Below are 21,411 nucleotides of genomic sequence, written 5' to 3' on the forward strand. Positions count from 1 at the left end.
TCTGGAAGTATTTCTATTACTAAATACATATACCTGGGTATATGTGCACATTTCCACCACGACTCTTGTTGGGCACTTTGATGATAATACCTGTTTGTACAATGAATGTATTTACTATTAATAATCTTTTCTTATATATATAGCTTGCATTATTTCCATAATGGTGTGCATCTATTTACTTATGGTAAATGTTATATGCTGGTTGCAGTAGTTCCACTTACTTTGATTAATTTCCCAGAAAATGAATCCCCTCTGTTCACAGAGGCCTTGTTCTGGGTGGAGGCACTGCCATCTTTATTATCAAACCCATCCTTCCACTTAGTGAAGGTTCTTGTTCTCTAATTTAACTATATGTTTAGCACATAATCCTGTTTGGGGAGGGCCAATTGTTAGAACCCCCCAACTATGGGCACAACTCTCTAATTCTATATGTTTGCTTACCTTTGTTACTTGTGGAAGATATTTTTTCTGTACCACCACTTGGAACGATATTGTCATCGTTTTTGGAGTCTTGGAATATAAAAAAAGACAAAAATTGAATCCAGGTAATCACAATTTTTCAGTACACTCCTGAAGGAAATGAACTGGTTAATATCAGGTCACATAGATTTAGAGGATGAACATGAGGAGGTTAATATGCAGAATGAGGGAGGTGAAGGTTTAATATACAGGTCACATATAATAAATGTAAACAAGTCATGCTAAGTGATTAAATAAACTAAAAGTGAATATGAGAATTAATCAGAAAAACCAAACATAAATTGGTGTGATAAAAGTGTCCAGTAAAAATTGAGTGAATAGTCCAAAAATTCCATCCACGGGTAAGAAACAAATCCCAACTGAATGAATCCACAACCGATAAGTGTTCTGCTTACCAGAAACTAGTGAATAATACGCCCATAAACCTATCACACACAGCCAGGTATGTGAGCCTGTAGATAGTTCAAATACCGGGAATTACTTCGATAAGGACCACTTGATTTGTCTTAGTGATACCGTCAGATCAACTCAGGTAAAGGCACAGTCACCATATATCGCCAGATACCAGTGAGGACTCAGCATGTAACTCAAAGGGCAATCTGATGATGGATGTTGTTTCCAGAGGGAGCCTGAAGACCTCAAGATGTCCCACAGCAGAAGCCAATTCAAATAAACTCAGCGTGCATCACAGTCCTCTCTAAGGTGCCTTTGATTTTTCTGCTCTGTGCTTCCAAACAATTGCAATTCACATGAAAAGACACATGGAAATAGACCACAAGGCCTCTGTACATAGAGGCCTTGTTCTGGGTGGAGGCACTGCCATATTTATTATCAAACCCATCCTTCCACTTAGTGAAGGTTCTTGTTCTCTTATTTAACTACAGGTTTAGCACATTATCCTGTTTGGGGATGACCAATTGTTATAACCCCCCAAATATGGGCACAACTCTCGAATTCTCTATGTTTGCTTACCTTTGTTACTCGTGGCAGATATTTTTTCTGTACCACCACTTGGAACGATATTGTCATGGTTTTTGGAGTCTTGGAGTATAAAAAAAAGACAAAAATTGAATCCAGGTAATCACAATTTTTCAGTACACACCTGAAGGAAATGAACTGGTTAATATCAGGTCACATAGAGTCAGAGGATGAACATGAGGAGGTTAATATGCAGAATGAGGGAGGTGAAGGTTTAATATACAGGTTACATATAATAAATATAAACAAGTCACGCTAAGTGATTAAATAAACTAAAAGTGAATATGAGAATTAATCAGAAAAACCAAACATAAATTGGTGTGATAAAAGTGTCCAGTAAAAATTGAGTGAATAGTTAAAAAATTCCATCCACGGGTAAGAAACAAATAAGTTGAAATATCCCAACTGAATAAATCCACAACCGATAAGTGTTCTGCTTACCAGAAACTAGTGAATAATACACCCATAAGCTGATCCACACAGCCAGGTATGTGAGCCTGTAGATAGTTCAAATACCGGGAACTACTTATATAAGGACCACTTGATTTGTCTTAGTGATACCGTCAGATCAACTCAGGTAAAGGCACAGTCACCATATATCGCCAGATACCAGTGAGGACTCAGCATGTAACTCAAAGGGCAATCTGATGATGGATGTTGTTTCCAGAGGGAGCCTGAAGACCTTGAGATGTCCCACAGCAAAAGCCAATTCAAATAAACTCAGCGTGCATCACAGTCCTCTTTAGGCCCCTTTCACACAGGCGGACCGTTCAGATCCGCCTGTCCGTTTTTTTGGCAGATCTGAACGGTCCACCCATGCATCCCTATGGGGGATTGGATGTCAGCGGAGACATGTCTGCTGACATCCGATCCTATCCGATCCGTCAAATCTGAACGGATGCAAACCCTATTTTCCATCCGTCCAGCGGATCGGATCGGATGAGAACGGACCGACGGTCCGTTCCCATCCGATTTTCCCCATAGAGATGCATGGGGAACTGACAGCTGTGTCTCCGCACACAGCGTGGAGAACAGCTGTCATCCTCCTGCTCAGCGGGGGATCGGCGGCTCGATCCCCCGCTGAGAAAAACGGAATCCGTCCGACGGACGGATAGTGTGAAAGGGGCCCCTCATTCGATCCCATCCGATCTGATCCGCTGGACGGATGGAAAATAGGGTTTCCATCCGTCCAGATTTGACAGATCGGATGTCAGCGGACATGTCTCCGCTGACATCCGATCCCCCATAGAGATGCATGGGGGGACCGTTCAGATCCTCCAAAAAAAAACGGACAGGCGGATCTGAATGGTCCGCCTGTATGAAAGGGGCCTTAAGGTGCCTTTGATTTTTCTGCTCTGTGCTTCCAAGCACTTGCAATTCACATGAGAAGACACATGGAAATGGACCACAAAGGAAGTCCATTTCCATGTGTCTTCTCATGTGAATTGCAAGTGTTTGGAAGCACAGAGCAGAAAAATCAAAGGCACCTTAGAGAGGACTGTGATGCACGCTGAGTTTATTTGAATTGGCTTCTGCTGTGGGACATCTCGAGGTCTTCAGGCTCCCTCTGGAAACAACATCCATCATCAGATTGCCCTTTGAGTTACATGCTGAGTCCTCACTGGTATCTGGCGATATATGGTGACTGTGCCTTTACCTGAGATGATCTGACGGTATCACTACGACAAATCGAGTGGTCCTTATAAAAGTAGTTCCCGGTATTTGAACTATCTACAGGCTCACATACTTGGCTCTGTGTGATCAGTTTATGGGCGTATTATTCACTAGTTTCTGGTAAGCAGAACACTTATCGGTTGTGGATTTATTCAGTTGGGATATTTCAACTTATTTGTTTCTTACCTGTAGATGGAATTTTTGAACTATTCACTAAATTTTTACTGGACACTTTTATCACACCAATTTATGTTTGGTTTTTCTGATTAATTCTTATATTCACTTTTAGTTTATTTAATCCCTTAGCACGACTTGTTTATATTTATGCTTTTGGGGTGCTGTCACACTTGGAGTTGCTGCTTACCTTTTTATTGTTAGCACTAGCGCGGTTATATCCATTTTTTACTTTAGGTCACATATAATAAACAGGGAGATGAAATGTACAGAAGAAGGGGGGGAGGGGTTGGGGTAAAAGGTTTAAATAATTATTCTACAATCAGTTAAAACACCCTCACCACAAATCTGCTTCTAATGATCCCTTCTTTGATTCTCATTCATTGATAAATTAAACGTCCTCCCTTCGTTTGTTGTTACAAGAATGGGATGGCTCTCAGAAGTAAAAAATAGTGTGTACATTTGCTATCACTGTGGTCATCTCAGTGATCACAGGGTACAGAGCCACTCAGATTGGCTCTGTGCATTGTGTTTGTGATCTGAGCCTTCTGATGACAGTACTTTTTTCTACCATTAGATGTCCTTAGTCTCCCAGATTGAATGAAGACCAGCATCATTTAACCCACATCTTCTGAGCCCAGATTGGCACGGAACTTCCCCCAGCCATGACTGGACAGTGAAGGAGAAGCAGGAGAGTGATGGAGAAGCACTACAGCGATGGGCTCACCTGTCATTCTTTCACACTTTCTTTTCCTAACAGCATACTCCATGTTAGCACACAGACTAGCTCCTTGTGCTGCTTTTTCTTATCTCACTCAACTCTGCTGTACAGGGACTATAAGAGACTGACACCAGGTTAAATTCAGGCGCATTTACTACTTGCATTTAAATAATACATTTAGTGATGAATAATTATTGAATTGCATGTGTCTTTTATATAAGCCTTGAGCTCAAATTCAAAGGTGAACTCCAGGAATTCAGCCACTTTTTAAACTTGCTGGCATACTTTGAGTTAAGTCCAACAAGATGCACGCCACCTCCTGGGCTTATCCCTTTTATTCAAAAATATAAAAAAAGATACAGCGCAATATACAGTGAGGGAAAAAAGTATTTCATCCCCTGCTGTTTTTGTATGTTTGCCCATTTACAAGGAAATGATCAGTCTATAATTTTAGGGGTATGTTTTTTTTTTTAACAGTAAGAAACAGAATAACAGCAAAAAAATCCAGAAGAAATAATTTAAAACAAGTTATAAATTGATTTGCATTTTAATGAGTGAAATAAGTATTTAATCCCCTATCAATCAGTAAGATTTCTAGCTCCCAGGTGTCCTCCATTCTATACAGATAAGGAACTGAGATTAGGAGCACTCTCCTAAATTTGTGTGCAAACCTGGTGGCCAACTACAAGAAACGTCTGACCTCTGTGATTGCCAACAAGGGTTTTGCCACCAAGTACTAAGTCATGTTTTGGGAAGGGGTCAAATACTTACACTTATTCCACTCATTTTTTTTGCGGGACTGCGACATTGCGGCGGACAGATCGGACCCCTAAATGACATTTTGTACACTTTTGGGGGTACCAGTGACATTACTACAGTAATGAGTGCTAAAAATATTTACTGTTACTGTAAAAATTACACTGGCAGGGAAGGGGTTAACATTACTGGTGATCAGTGGGTTAAGTGTGTCCCTAGGGGCGTGATTCTAACTGTCAGGGGGCATGGCTTGTGAAGTAATCACAGAGACATGCGATCTTATATAGCAGGATCACATAGCCTCTGTGATCACTTCAGTGAGAATGACAGACGGCTGTGTTTACATCAGCCGTCTGTCCTTCTCTCTCAGCTGCGGGAGATTACGAGTGGCCGGCGGCCATCGGAGCCGCTAGGCACACGCGCTGGCTCGCCAGCTGACGAGTGGGGGCGGGAGCGTGCCTCCAGCGGCGCGTGTTCGCCCCTTAGCTCCACCCAGGTGAGCGCCATACATGTACGATGCTTTGCCTGGGAGCGCCAGCCTGCCGTCGTACAACAGCGGCAGCTGGTGCGGAAGTGGTTAAAATAAATCTACCATTAAAATTATAGACTGATCATTTCTCTGTCAATGGGTAAATGTACAAAATAAGCAGGGGATCCAATACTTTTTTCCTCACTGTAATGTCATAAATAGCCCAATCTACCCAAAAGGTCCCCTTGTGTCCCTTTTATTCAAAACTGACATTATATGGAGTACAGGTAGTACAGCTAGCTATCATTACACTCCCAGAACCGCTGTCTCCTCATACACAGAATCTCTGCCCACCCCTCTCTTCTGCTGTTCATTTTAGAGAAGGATTTGTATTCTTTGAATAGGATCAAAGAATACAAAGTGGCACAGGAGCACAGTGGCTGCATGAAGACTGCAAATGTTGAAGCTGAGACCAGAAGGTCGAGTGTCGGAGCACCAGGAAGTATCACAATAGCTGAACTTCCAGCAATATATTTAAGAGATGAGTCCAGGGCTGGCCCAAGACGTTGTGCTGTCTGGGTCCAAAAATTAAATGCTGCCCCCCCCCGCAAAAAAAAATCACATTTACCAAAAATTGGCTAGGTTCACATCATTGGGGGTATGGGAGTCAATGCGCATAAATTGCATAGGATACCTCATCCCCATAAACAACACGCTGCTTTAAGAACACCCCCATGCACACCCAATGCAAAAGCACCATGCAGTTTCTGTGCAGCCACAATTAACAAAAGGTTCAGGAAACACAGGTACAGCAGCCTATTCTAATGAATGGACTGATTTGCCCATGCAAATGCCGCACACAGAACTGCTTAGATGTAAATCTAGCTTCAGACCTTGTGTATTTCAATGGGCAACAGCTTCACCTAAATCTCAGTTTTTGCACATTGGCTCCAATACTTTTGGGTGGGCTGGAGGGGGCAGTTCTATTTAGCCAATGATCAGCACGTGATGAGAGAGGCATGCCCTGAGTAAATATATGCTGCTGATAGTGGATTGCACTTTATTTAATCAGGGCAAGTCCTTCTCATTGACAAGTAAAGTACACAGCATGTACTATTACCAAGGCTGCTGTTAGAAATCACGTTTATTGTCCACTCCTACTGAGGAAGTTGAGTGCCTACAGCACATGACGCAACGCGTATAGGGGGTGGAGACTCCAAACGGACATGACCCGTTAGTTCACACAGGATGTGGTCCTGTGTGTCTCTCCTATTCATTGCATGAGAAGACTGTACAGCTCGCACAGCTATATGTGCAGGAGAATGTGAGTTTATTCATGTTGCATTTTTTTTAATAAAACGAGTCAAGCAGAGAGCACTAGATCTCCTTCTCCCCTTTTTTCACATGGTGCTGACCGAGTGTATGGAGTAGGAAGCAAGCCTACTGATTACCCCTGCAGTGCCCCAAAGATTATTCAAAAAAACGGTGGAGTGACCCTGTCCATTTCCTTAAGCAATTAAGCGTGTGTGACCCTGTGGTAAAACACGGGTCAGATTATGAAGTGAGAGGCCATCTGCTTATGGTGGTGGGATCGATCACGAGCACTGGTTTCATCTTTTGATTGAGCACTTGAGCACCTTTTGGATATTGAAGAGATTGTTATCTTATATTTTGGACTATAATACTTGATGCTATTGCACTTTATTACCAATTGCACATATCTTAGCACAGTATAATCGATTTTGCACAGTTATTTATTGCTTATTTTGCACGTTTTTGAATAGTGTCACTATATACCTACATGTTATTACTTGTGTGTACATTTTCAGTATACTTCTAACATTATTATTTGGTTAGCACATTCAATTACTCTAGCACCTTACTGATTAGCACCTTTGTTGTTAACTAGCACTTTATCAATTAATTTATTAAGCATCTTATTGCTCATTTGCACATGATGATGTGTCAGTAGCACTATATCTCACGATTTGTTTATTTACCTTGGATGTACAGTGATATACACATTATGATATAGCGGCTGCGAGCATTTGATTGATTTTTTTATATTGAGTTTGGACTTTAGTTTATAGTCGCGCTGATACTTATATTATGTTTAGATGACGGCTTGGTTCGCAGCTAATAATGAAAAACCTGGCTGCCCAGGGGTGATTTCTGAAGATTGTAAATGGTGTTCTAGAACTAGCTGAAGCTGATATTGGCTTCTGTCAAACGGTCCTGCTGGAAAACCCCCTTCAATCAGTGGGCTGCAGCGCTGATCATTGTATTCTGACAGTGAAGGAGTCCTGCTGTCAGAGTACAATAGCGCAGGGAGGATTCCTCCTTCCACCTTGTTTGAGTGGATGCAGGGATCTGTTCAGACTGCTGGAAAGAAAAAAATAATAGCGTGTAATAGGGTTGAACTGATACCGGTATCGGTGCCAATACTAACCATTTGCACGAGTACTTGTATTTGTTCAAATGCTCTGATACCTGAAACTGATACCTTTGCGTGATTTGAGCTCATACACAATGAATGGGCTCAAATAGCACTGCAAATAATCACAGGTGATTTGAACAGGAATGCAGTGCGATTCTTGTCTGAACCACATGTGGTTTCCCACACAACTCCTGTGTGAACCCAGGCTTGTCATAGTGACTTAAGCTGGGGTTTACACAGGAGCAGTGCAGGAAACCACATGTGACTCAGACAGGAATCACATTGCATTGCTGTTCAAATCACATGCAATTCTTTTCAGTGCGATTTGAGCCCATTTATATTGTATGTGCTCAAATTGCTCTGCAAAGGTATCAGTAATTGGTATCAGTGAGTACTTGAGCACAAGTATCGGCACTCGTACTTACTAGTACAAAACAGGTATTCACGCAACCTTAGTGTGTACCCAGCTTTAGACAATGTGTCAGGGTGTTTAATGGACTCTAATGCTGGCCATACACGCACAGAATTTCGGCCGAAAATGGGCATTTTAGGAAAGATCGTTCGAAAATCGGGCCGTTAGTGAACACAAGTTTACCGACGATTTTGATCGTGTGCCCGGCTAATGCCGATGGATCCATAGCGAAAACTTTTATAGTTTCTACAAAAGTTGTTACGTGTATGGTAAAATTGAATTTCTGACTCGTATTGTGCATGTTATCAAACGATCATTATGATCATGTAAATGATTATGTAAAAGATAGTGGCTAGTGTTGAGCGAACACGGACTGTATTATTCGTGTTCGTACCGAATAATTGGATTTTTTGTACCCGAACACGGACACGGACACTTTACTGTATGTTCGGGTAAAAATCCGTGTTCGGTCGTTTTATTTCCGGGTTTTGCATGCTTTGGCGCTCTTTTCATGGCGGGCTTTCAACAGCCAATCAACAATCGTTTAACTGGTGTGCCTTAAGCCATCCCAGCCATGCCTGCAAATGTCTCAGTAGCTGTGATTGGCCGTCTGAAGCATGTGACCAAGTCTTTATAAGTTCGAGGCAGCCGCAGCGGCGTCATTATGCTGCTTAGATTCAGGGACAGAGCACACATCAACGTGCTGGCTGCTGATTAGGGAAAGATAGGCAGGAAAAAACCATTTGTGTCCGGATAGAATTGAGGGACAGGTCGGAGTGTTTAGGCAGGGCGAGTTGTAGGCATTTTAGGGATAGAGTCTGCTGAATTATATAGGGTCAGTGTCTTCTACAAACTACAATCGATATTGCTGTGTGGGGGGTGGGGTCTGCACTCAATCCTGATCTACGATCTCTTCTCAATCCTGTTAGGGACAGAGTCTGCTGAATTTTAGGGAAACTGTGTTCTACAAACTACAATCGATATTGCTGTGTGGTGTGGGATTGGAGATAGGCAGGTGTCAGTGATCCACATCCATTTTTCTGTGTGTGAGCTGCAGTGAACACAATCTTTTTGGGCTGCAGTGAACACAATCTTTTTGGGCTGCAGTGAACACAATCTTTTTGGGCTGCAGTGAACACAATCTTTTTGGGCTGCAGTGAACACAATCTTTTTGGGGTGCAGTGAACAAAATCTTTTTGGGGTGCAGTGAACACAATCCTTTTTGGTGTGCAGTGAACACAATCTTTGTGGGGTGCAGTGAACAAAATCCTTTGTGGGGTGCAGTGAACACAATCTTTTTGGGGTGCAGTGAACAAAATCCTTTTTGGGGTGCAGTGAACAACATCCTTTTTGGGGTGCAGTGAACACAATCTTTTTGGGGTGCAGTGAACAAAATCCTTTGTGGGGTGCAGTGAACACAATCTTTTTGGGGTGCAGTGAACACAATCTTTTTGGGGTGGAGTGAACAACATCCTTTTTGGGGTGCAGTGAACAAAATCCTTTTTGGGGTGCAGTGAACAAAATCATTTTTGGGGTGCAGTGAACACAATCTTTTTGGGGTGCAGTGAACACAATCTTTGTGGGGTGCAGTGAACACAATCTTTTTGGGGTGGAGTGAACAACATCCTTTTTGGGGTGCAGTGAACAACATCCTTTTTGGGGTGCAGTGAACACAATCTTTTTGGGGTGCAGTGAACACAATCTTTGTGGGGTACAGTGAACAGAATCTTTGTGGGGTGCAGTGAACACAATCTTTGGGGGGTACAGTGAACACAATCTTTGTGAGGTGCAGTGAACACAATCTTTGTGGGGTGCAGTGAACACAATCATTGTGGGGTGCAGTGAACTCAATCTTTGTGGGGTACAGTGAACACAATCTCATACTGAAGGTTTGAGGGTGCTGCCTGTTCCATACTCCCCCTACTCCTCATCTAGCCTTTTAGGGGTACAAACAATAGTAATTGGGGCCTAGTGTGGTTGTGTACGTGTGATATACATACACTTTTTTGGGATCATATTTTCTATTCCGCTATTTAATCAAAAACCTTTGGGGATCAGTTAAATTGGGGGATAGTCTGTGTTGGTACGTGTGAGAGAGATCCACCTTTCCAAGTTGTTGGGGTTCATCTCATACTTCTGAAGGTTTGAGGGTGCTGCCTGTTCCATACTCCCCCTACTCCTAGCCTTTTAGGGGTACAAACAATAGTAATTGGGGCCTAGTGTGGTTGTGTACGTGTGATATACATACACTTTTTTGGGATCATATTTTCTATTCCGCTATTTAATCAAAAACCTTTGGGGATCAGTTAAATTGGGGGATAGTCTGTGTTGGTACGTGTGAGAGAGATCCACCTTTCCAAGTTGTTGGGGTTCATCTCATACTTCTGAAGGTTTGAGGGTGCTGCCTGTTCCATACTCCCCCTACTCCTAGCCTTTTAGGGGTACAAACAATAGTAATTGGGGCCTAGTGTGGTTGTGTACGTGTGATATACATACACTTTTTTGGGATCATATTTTCTATTCCGCTATTTAATCAAAAACCTCTGGGGATCAGTTAAATTGGGGGATAGTCTGTGTTGGTACGTGTGAGAGAGATCCACCTTTCCAAGTTGTTGGGGTTCATCTCATACTTCTGAAGGTTTGAGGGTGCTGCCTGTTCCATACTCCCCCTACTCCTAGCCTTTTAGGGGTACAAACAATAGTAATTGGGGCCTAGTGTGGTTGTGTACGTGTGATATACATACACTTTTTTGGGATCATATTTTCTATTCCGCTATTTAATCAAAAACCTTTGGGGATCAGTTAAATTGGGGGATAGTCTGTGTTGGTACGTGTGAGAGAGATCCACCTTTCCAAGTTGTTGGGGTTCATCTCATACTTCTGAAGGTTTGAGGGTGCTGCCTGTTCCATACTCCCCCTACTCCTAGCCTTTTAGGGGTACAAACAATAGTAATTGGGGCCTAGTGTGGTTGTGTACGTGTGATATACATACACTTTTTTGGGATCATATTTTCTATTCCGCTATTTAATCAAAAACCTCTGGGGATCAGTTAAATTGGGGGATAGTCTGTGTTGGTACGTGTGAGAGAGATCCACCTTTCCAAGTTGTTGGGGTTCATCTCATACTTCTGAAGGTTTAAGGGTGCTGCCTGTTCCATACTCCCCCTACTCCTAGCCTTTTAGGGGTACAAACAATAGTAATTGGGGCCTAGTGTGGTTGTGTACGTGTGATATACATACACTTTTTTGGGATCATATTTTCTATTCCGCTATTTAATCAAAAACCTTTGGGGATCAGTTAAATTGGGGGATAGTCTGTGTTGGTACGTGTGAGAGAGATCCACCTTTCCAAGTTGTTGGGGTTCATCTCATACTTCTGAAGGTTTGAGGGTGCTGCCTGTTCCATACTCCCCCTACTCCTAGCCTTTTAGGGGTACAAACAATAGTAATTGGGGCCTAGTGTGGTTGTGTACGTGTGATATACATACACTTTTTTGGGATCATATTTTCTATTCCGCTATTTAATCAAAAACCTCTGGGGATCAGTTAAATTGGGGGATAGTCTGTGTTGGTACGTGTGAGAGAGATCCACCTTTCCAAGTTGTTGGGGTTCATCTCATACTTCTGAAGGTTTGAGGGTGCTGCCTGTTCCATACTCCCCCTACTCCTAGCCTTTTAGGGGTACAAACAATAGTAATTGGGGCCTAGTGTGGTTGTGTACGTGTGATATACATACACTTTTTTGGGATCATATTTTCTATTCCGCTATTTAATCAAAAACCTTTGGGGATCAGTTAAATTGGGGGATAGTCTGTGTTGGTACGTGTGAGAGAGATCCACCTTTCCAAGTTGTTGGGGTTCATCTCATACTTCTGAAGGTTTGAGGGTGCTGCCTGTTCCATACTCCCCCTACTCCTAGCCTTTTAGGGGTACAAACAATAGTAATTGGGGCCTAGTGTGGTTGTGTACGTGTGATATACATACACTTTTTTGGGATCATATTTTCTATTCCGCTATTTAATCAAAAACCTTTGGGGATCAGTTAAATTGGGGGATAGTCTGTGTTGGTACGTGTGAGAGAGATCCACCTTTCCAAGTTGTTGAGGTTCATCTCATACTTCTGAAGGTTTGAGGGTGCTGCCTGTTCCATACTCCCCCTACTCCTAGCCTTTTAGGGGTACAAACAATAGTAATTGGGGCCTAGTGTGGTTGTGTACGTGTGATATACATACACTTTTTTGGGATCATATTTTCTATTCCGCTATTTAATCAAAAACCTTTGGGGATCAGTTAAATTGGGGGATAGTCTGTGTTGGTACGTGTGAGAGAGATCCACCTTTCCAAGTTGTTGGGGTTCATCTCATACTTCTGAAGGTTTGAGGGTGCTGCCTGTTACATACTCCCCCTACTCCTAGCCTTTTAGGGGTACAAACAATAGTAATTGGGGCCTAGTGTGGTTGTGTACGTGTGATATACATACACTTTTTTGGGATCATATTTTCTATTCCGCTATTTAATCAAAAACCTTTGGGGATCAGTTAAATTGGGGGATAGTCTGTGTTGGTACGTGTGAGAGAGATCCACCTTTCCAAGTTGTTGGGGTTCATCTCATACTTCTGAAGGTTTGAGGGTGCTGCCTGTTACATACTCCCCCTACTCCTAGCCTTTTAGGGGTACAAACAATAGTAATTGGGGCCTAGTGTGGTTGTGTACGTGTGATATACATACACTTTTTTGGGATCATATTTTCTATTCCGCTATTTAATCAAAAACCTTTGGGGATCAGTTAAATTGGGGGATAGTCTGTGTTGGTACGTGTGAGAGAGATCCACCTTTCCAAGTTGTTGAGGTTCATCTCATACTTCTGAAGGTTTGAGGGTGCTGCCTGTTCCATACTCCCCCTACTCCTAGCCTTTTAGGGGTACAAACAATAGTAATTGGGGCCTAGTGTGGTTGTGTACGTGTGATATACATACACTTTTTTGGGATCATATTTTCTATTCCGCTATTTAATCAAAAACCTTTGGGGATCAGTTAAATTGGGGGATAGTCTGTGTTGGTACGTGTGAGAGAGATCCACCTTTCCAAGTTGTTGAGGTTCATCTCATACTTCTGAAGGTTTGAGGGTGCTGCCTGTTCCATACTCCCCCTACTCCTAGCCTTTTAGGGGTACAAACAATAGTAATTGGGGCCTAGTGTGGTTGTGTACGTGTGATATACATACACTTTTTTGGGATCATATTTTCTATTCCGCTATTTAATCAAAAACCTTTGGGGATCAGTTAAATTGGGGGATAGTCTGTGTTGGTACGTGTGAGAGAGATCCACCTTTCCAAGTTGTTGGGGTTCATCTCATACTTCTGAAGGTTTGAGGGTGCTGCCTGTTACATACTCCCCCTACTCCTAGCCTTTTAGGGGTACAAACAATAGTAATTGGGGCCTAGTGTGGTTGTGTACGTGTGATATACATACACTTTTTTGGGATCATATTTTCTATTCCGCTATTTAATCAAAAACCTTTGGGGATCAGTTAAATTGGGGGATAGTCTGTGTTGGTACGTGTGAGAGAGATCCACCTTTCCAAGTTGTTGGGGTTCATCTCATACTTCTGAAGGTTTGAGGGTGCTGCCTGTTACATACTCCCCCTACTCCTAGCCTTTTAGGGGTACAAACAATAGTAATTGGGGCCTAGTGTGGTTGTGTACGTGTGATATACATACACTTTTTTGGGATCATATTTTCTATTCCGCTATTTAATCAAAAACCTTTGGGGATCAGTTAAATTGGGGGATAGTCTGTGTTGGTACGTGTGAGAGAGATCCACCTTTCCAAGTTGTTGAGGTTCATCTCATACTTCTGAAGGTTTGAGGGTGCTGCCTGTTCCATACTCCCCCTACTCCTAGCCTTTTAGGGGTACAAACAATAGTAATTGGGGCCTAGTGTGGTTGTGTACGTGTGATATACATACACTTTTTTGGGATCATATTTTCTATTCCGCTATTTAATCAAAAACCTTTGGGGATCAGTTAAATTGGGGGATAGTCTGTGTTGGTACGTGTGAGAGAGATCCACCTTTCCAAGTTGTTGGGGTTCATCTCATACTTCTGAAGGTTTGAGGGTGCTGCCTGTTCCATACTCCCCCTACTCCTAGCCTTTTAGGGGTACAAACAATAGTAATTGGGGCCTAGTGTGGTTGTGTACGTGCGAGATACATACACTTTTTTTGATCATATTTCCTATTCCGCTATTCAATAAAAACCTTTGAGGATCAATTGAATTGCGGGATAGTCTGTGTCGGTACGTGTGAGAGAGATCCACCTTTCCAAGTTGTTGGGGTTCATCTCATACTTCTGAAGGTTTGAGGGTGCTGCCTGTTCCATACCCCCCCTACTCCTCATCTAGCCTTTTAGGGGTACAAACAATAGTAATTGGGGCCTAGTGTGGTTGTGTACGTGCGAGATACATACACTTTTTTTGATCATATTTCCTATTCCGCTATTCAATAAAAACCTTTGAGGATCAATTGAATTGCGGGATAGTCTGTGTCGGTACGTGTGAGAGAGATCCACCTTTCCAAGTTGTTGGGGTTCATCTCATACTTCTGAAGGTTTGAGGGTGCTGCCTGTTCCATACCCCCCCTACTCCTCATCTAGCCTTTTAGGGGTACAAACAATAGTAATTGGGGCCTAGTGTGGTTGTGTACGTGCGAGATACATACACTTTTTTTGATCATATTTCCTATTCCGCTATTCAATAAAAACCTTTGAGGATCAATTGAATTGCGGGATAGTCTGTGTCGGTACGTGTGAGAGAGATCCACCTTTCCAAGTTGTTGGGGTTCATCTCATACTTCTGAAGGTTTGAGGGTGCTGCCTGTTCCATACTCCCCCTACTCCTAGCCTTTTAGGGGTACAAACAATAGTAATTGGGGCCTAGTGTGGTTGTGTACGTGTGATATACATACACTTTTTTGGGATCATATTTTCTATTCCGCTATTTAATCAAAAACCTTTGGGGATCAGTTAAATTGGGGGATAGTCTGTGTTGGTACGTGTGAGAGAGATCCACCTTTCCAAGTTGTTGGGGTTCATCTCATACTTCTGAAGGTTTGAGGGTGCTGCCTGTTCCATACTCCCCCTACTCCTAGCCTTTTAGGGGTACAAACAATAGTAATTGGGGCCTAGTGTGGTTGTGTACGTGCGAGATACATACACTTTTTTTGATCATATTTCCTATTCCGCTATTCAATAAAAACCTTTGAGGATCAATTGAATTGCGGGATAGTCTGTGTCGGTACGTGTGAGAGAGATCCACCTTTCCAAGTTGTTGGGGTTCATCTCATACTTCTGAAGGTTTGAGGGTGCTGCCTGTTCCATACCCCCCCTACTCCTCATCTAGCCTTTTAGGGGTACAAACAATAGTAATTGGGGCCTAGTGTGGTTGTGTACGTGCGAGATACATACACTTTTTTTGATCATATTTCCTATTCCGCTATTCAATAAAAACCTTTGAGGATCAATTGAATTGCGGGATAGTCTGTGTCGGTACGTGTGAGAGAGATCCACCTTTCCAAGTTGTTGGGGTTCATCTCATACTTCTGAAGGTTTGAGGGTGCTGCCTGTTCCATACCCCCCCTACTCCTCATCTAGCCTTTTAGGGGTACAAACAATAGTAATTGGGGCCTAGTGTGGTTGTGTACGTGCGAGATACATACACTTTTTTTGATCATATTTCCTATTCCGCTATTCAATAAAAACCTTTGAGGATCAATTGAATTGCGGGATAGTCTGTGTCGGTACGTGTGAGAGAGATCCACCTTTCCAAGTTGTTGGGGTTCATCTCATACTTCTGAAGGTTTGAGGGTGCTGCCTGTTCCATACCCCCCCTACTCCTCATCTAGCCTTTTAGGGGTACAAACAATAGTAATTGGGGCCTAGTGTGGTTGTGTACGTGCGAGATACATACACTTTTTTTGATCATATTTCCTATTCCGCTATTCAATAAAAACCTTTGAGGATCAATTGAATTGCGGGATAGTCTGTGTCGGTACGTGTGAGAGAGATCCACCTTTCCAAGTTGTTGGGGTTCATCTCATACTTCTGAAGGTTTGAGGGTGCTGCCTGTTCCATACCCCCCCTACTCCTCATCTAGCCTTTTAGGGGTACAAACAATAGTAATTGGGGCCTAGTGTGGTTGTGTACGTGCGAGATACATACACTTTTTTTGATCATATTTCCTATTCCGCTATTCAATAAAAACCTTTGAGGATCAATTGAATTGCGGGATAGTCTGTGTCGGTACGTGTGAGAGAGATCCACCTTTCCAAGTTGTTGGGGTTCATCTCATACTTCTGAAGGTTTGAGGGTGCTGCCTGTTCCATACCCCCCCTACTCCTCATCTAGCCTTTTAGGGGTACAAACAATAGTAATTGGGGCCTAGTGTGGTTGTGTACGTGCGAGATACATACACTTTTTTTGATCATATTTCCTATTCCGCTATTCAATAAAAACCTTTGAGGATCAATTGAATTGCGGGATAGTCTGTGTCGGTACGTGTGAGAGAGATCCACCTTTCCAAGTTGTTGGGGTTCATCTCATACTTCTGAAGGTTTGAGGGTGCTGCCTGTTCCATACCCCCCCTACTCCTCATCTAGCCTTTTAGGGGTACAAACAATAGTAATTGGGGCCTAGTGTGGTTGTGTACGTGCGAGATACATACACTTTTTTTGATCATATTTCCTATTCCGCTATTCAATAAAAACCTTTGAGGATCAATTGAATTGCGGGATAGTCTGTGTCGGTACGTGTGAGAGAGATCCACCTTTCCAAGTTGTTGGGGTTCATCTCATACTTCTGAAGGTTTGAGGGTGCTGCCTGTTCCATACCCCCCCTACTCCTCATCTAGCCTTTTAGGGGTACAAACAATAGTAATTGGGGCCTAGTGTGGTTGTGTACGTGCGAGATACATACACTTTTTTTGATCATATTTCCTATTCCGCTATTCAATAAAAACCTTTGAGGATCAATTGAATTGCGGGATAGTCTGTGTCGGTACGTGTGAGAGAGATCCACCTTTCCAAGTTGTTGGGGTTCATCTCATACTTCTGAAGGTTTGAGGGTGCTGCCTGTTCCATACTCCCCCTACTCCTCATCTAGCCTTTTAGGGGTACAAACAATAGTAATTGGGGCCTAGTGTGGTTGTGTACGTGTGATATACATACACTTTTTTTGGATCATATTTTCTATTCCGCTATTTAATTTAACTGGGCCTCCATGCGAGACCTGTGTGCCTTGTTGCGCTGTTTTGAGTACTCCACCAACATGGCCAGTGGCAATGACGCCGTTCTCAGCTTAACTATCCCACTTCTATGCCTCCTTGAAAAAACAATTCGGGCGATGATGGAAGAGGATGTGGCACAGGATGAGGAGGAGGAGGAGGATGAAGAGGTAACATTTCCAAGGCTTTCAGGGCAGTCATTCGCAAGGGGCTCCGAGGGTGGGTTCCTGCACACGCAAACGCCAGGGACGCAATTGTCCAGCAGGGGCACAGTTCTGGAGGATGAGGAGGATGAGGAGGAGGAGGAGCTGGAGGAGGAGATGGAACCATGTTCACAGCAGGGTGGCACCCAGGCCAGCTCATGGCCATCACTGGTGCGTGGCTGGGGGGATACAGAGGACACGGACCATACACCTCCCACAGAGGACAGCCTTTCGTTGCCTCTGGGCAGCCTGGCACACATGAGCGATTACATGCTGCAGTGTCTCCACAACGACCGCCGAGTTGCCCACATTCTAACTTGTGCTGATTACTGGGTGGCCACGCTGCTGGATCCCCGTTACAAGGACAACGTACCGTCCTTAATTCACTCACTGGAGCGCGATCGCAAGATGCGCGAGTACAAGCGCACGCTGGTAGACGCCATGCTGCTGGCATTCCCATCTGACAGCGGGGCCACAGTGGAAGCACAAGGCAGAGGAGGAGGAGGAGGAGGTCGCCAACGCAACCAGGGCACCGCCAGCACCTCAGAAGGCAGGGTTAGCATGGCCGAAATGTGGAAAAGCTTTGTCAGCACGCCACAACAAACAGCAGCACCAGCAGCTCAGATGGAACGTCTTAGCAGGAGGCAGCATTTTACCAACATGGTGGAGCAGTATGTGTGCACACGCCTACATGTAGTGAATGACGGGTCTGCCCCCTTCAACTTCTGGGTCTCCAAATTGGGCACATGGCCTGAGCTTGCCCTTTACGCCTTGGAGGTGCTGGCGTGCCCTGCAGCCAGTGTATTATCTGAACGGGTATTTAGCACGGCTGGGGGCGTTATAACAGACAAGAGCAGCCGCCTGTCCAGAGACAATGTGGACAAGCTCACGTTCATTAAAATGAACCAGGCATGGATCCCACGGGACTTTTCCGTACCTTATGCAGAATAGCAATGGATACCGACCTTACCCACCCATTGTTCCATTTTTGCTCTTTCTCACTCTTTTGGGGTGTACCCTCATTTAAAATTTGTGAAAAGAAGCAGTGTTGGCTACCTCGTCCTCCTCCTCAGGGCCAGATTAATGTAGGGGCTATTGGAGCTGCAGCTCCAGGCCCCTACCTTTTATATAGGCCCCGGGTTGGCCATATTCACTGTTACCGCTCTTCTGTCACTTGTAAACACAGAAGTCTGGCTTCTATGCTCGCTTCCCCAGGCAGCACCCTCAGAACCTCCCCACACAGCGTGAAGGCCGGACAAGGAGGGACAGTTGGCGATGCATGGATGTGTTTATGGGCTTCAGAGACAGCATCCCATGTTGAATTAGGCATGCATGGCTGCACCCTTCCTCCTCTGGGTGCATGGCAAGGCACGGCCCTAAGGCCCTTCAAAATCCTCAGCACCAAGCCCATGATGCTGTTAATCCGGCCCTGGTCCTCCTCCACCGCCGCTTCCACCTACACCGCCCATAGGTGTGCGCAGCCTATTGCATTAAGGTGTGCACCCCAAAGTTGAAATACACATGCATGTGTTTGCCAGCAGGGAGAGTAATGTATCGGGGCCATGTACCTGTAGGCAAGGAGAAATAGAGCAGAGCAGGTCCCAGGGAGATCTTTCCCATCTCCTCACTGGCAATGCTATGTGCCCTAGGTGATTAGGGTGTGCCCAGGCACACCCAGCACACCCTGTGCGCACGCCTATGTCACCGCCACATCCACCACCACCTTAACCTCCCTCCTACTCCATATGGGCCTCGTCCTTCAGAGATGAAGAAGAACATTGTTTTATTTTTCTGTTTTTTTTTGTTGTTTTAAGTTATTTCCCTATCCACATTTGTTTGCAGAGCACTTGCCATGCTCTTAATTACGTTTTGCTGCCATTTGCAGCACTCTAGCCCTTTCCTTTGGTGTTTTAGAGCCATTTTAGTGCCTTAAAGTTCGGGTCCCCATTGACTTCAATGGGGTTCGGTGTCCGGGAAAAGTTCGGTAAAAGTCCGGGACACGGACCCGGACTTTTTTTTAAAGTTCGGCCGAACCCGTCGAACACGGACATCTAGGTGTTCGCTCAACCCTAATAGTGGCCAATTCGCTTTCGACTGACGAATAATCGTTCAGTCTGCAAACGGCCGAAATTCTTTGCGTGTACAAAGCATCTGGATAAGCAAATCTACATAGATGAGAATAAAGATAACAGGGAAAACATTTGTCATTGTTCGAAAATAAAGGGAGGTGGGTGGCGCTGCCAATAGAAAAAGAAAGACAATCCTAGGGCTTATTGTATCCAAGGTCAAATCAGCCTTGTATGAGGTAGATAAATATATGCACCCTAAATTATGAAGAGCACATGCAAACTTCACACATACAATAAATATATGAAAAATGAATACATAAATGAGTGACTTTCGGTGTGATATAAATATGTGCAAATATGTTAAGGTGACTGAGAGATTAAGTTAGAAATCAATGAATAGTGATAAAATTACAAATCCAACTATAAAGTGCTAATGCGCTTCAATATATTAAGAAAAACCTCTAAAAAGTGGATGTGCAGGCAGAAACATTAGTGTCCATAATATAGTGACAATAGATAAATAATTGCAAAAAATTGATGCAGTTAAATCGCAAAGGAGAAAACGTGAAACATTAAATATGTGAAACTAATAATGGCAAAACTAGGTAAAGTCCAAATCGCACAACTAAAAAATTCCAGTGCAGGGTGGTGTGTGATAATAAATAATAGTCCCAAAATGCATGAAAAAAAGGTGCTTCAGTGCAATTAATAGCAGTGTGACTTCACAGCAGTGGTGATCTATACGTCTCCAGTGGATCCTTAAGTGTGGCCGGTGTGGTGGGTCAAGGTGCTCCCCACTCTCCCAGGACCGCACTTACCAGATGTAGGTACCCCTACAGGGGTAATGGGCCTGTATAAATTTGGCTTCAATATTTTTCCCTGGTAATCAAGCGGTTCCTCAGGTATTAGTGGCCTCAGTAAGGGTCCTATCAGATGGATGTAAACAGTACTGGGGATCGTGTACTGTATACCTCAAAATCCCAGGTGTGATCCAGGTAACATATGTGGAGAAAAAACTCATATAGTGCAGTACTGTATTTTAAAATTATCCAAGTTTAATGAAATAAGTACTCACATTTAAATGAAAAACATCGGGCATTCAAAACAGAGTAAAAGACGGGAGAACGGCCGCTCTGTGGGACTTCCGTAACGCATAGCGTTCCACGCGATCTGGAAGTGTGTATCAGAAAGGCGGAAGTGATGCAGTGATGCTCTATGCGTTTCGTCATGAAGACGTCATCAGGAGTAGCGTCACTGCGTCCCCAAGCGGTTGGTATGATTGAGGCATGAGCTGCAAAACTAATAAAGTGCAACGATTACATACATTATCCCCGTGAGGGGATAATAACAAATCATGTGATAAATGTTCATTCAAAAGATGTAATAAAGTTCATGTGCAGATGATGAAAAAGAGGGTTAATAAACCTTGCTATGTCCACCACCAATGAATGAATTACAAACTCACCAGTGCCAGGTGCTGTCTAAATTATAGGACAGCAATAAGGTATTATTCAACAGGCCTCGTGATCTACAGTCTCCAAAAGGTTTATTAACTCAACACGTCACATGAGAGTTAAAAATGAAAAAGGAAGAAGCTCATGGTGTAGTATGAAGAGATATTTAAAAATTTAATAAAAATTGTATTTTTGTAACACCGGGTTGCAAAGCTCCTGTTGAGGCGTGGAATGCGAAACGGCCATAGAGCTATTATCTCAAACGCCTAAGGTCCAGCCATCACTCCATCTTGTAGTGGTGGCTCTTG

General features: G+C 43.5%; 1 protein-coding gene across 1 annotated transcript in view; it reads right to left on the reverse strand.

The window, feature by feature from the left end:
* Positions 1 to 21,411, reverse strand: part of EMCN (endomucin) — a gene marked incomplete at its 3' end in the record, with an annotated part of 222,723 nt that overhangs the window by 42,624 nt on the left and 158,688 nt on the right. Inside the window, exon 8 of the mRNA XM_082243550.1 lies at positions 1,453 to 1,521. Within this exon, the coding sequence (XP_082099676.1) occupies positions 1,453 to 1,521 (69 nt within the window). The remainder of the gene's footprint in view (positions 1 to 1,452; positions 1,522 to 21,411) is intronic.

The sequence above is a fragment of the Pelophylax lessonae genome, assembly GCF_965119305.1.
Source record: "Pelophylax lessonae genome assembly, chromosome: 1".
NCBI classification, from domain to species: Eukaryota; Metazoa; Chordata; class Amphibia; order Anura; family Ranidae; genus Pelophylax; species Pelophylax lessonae.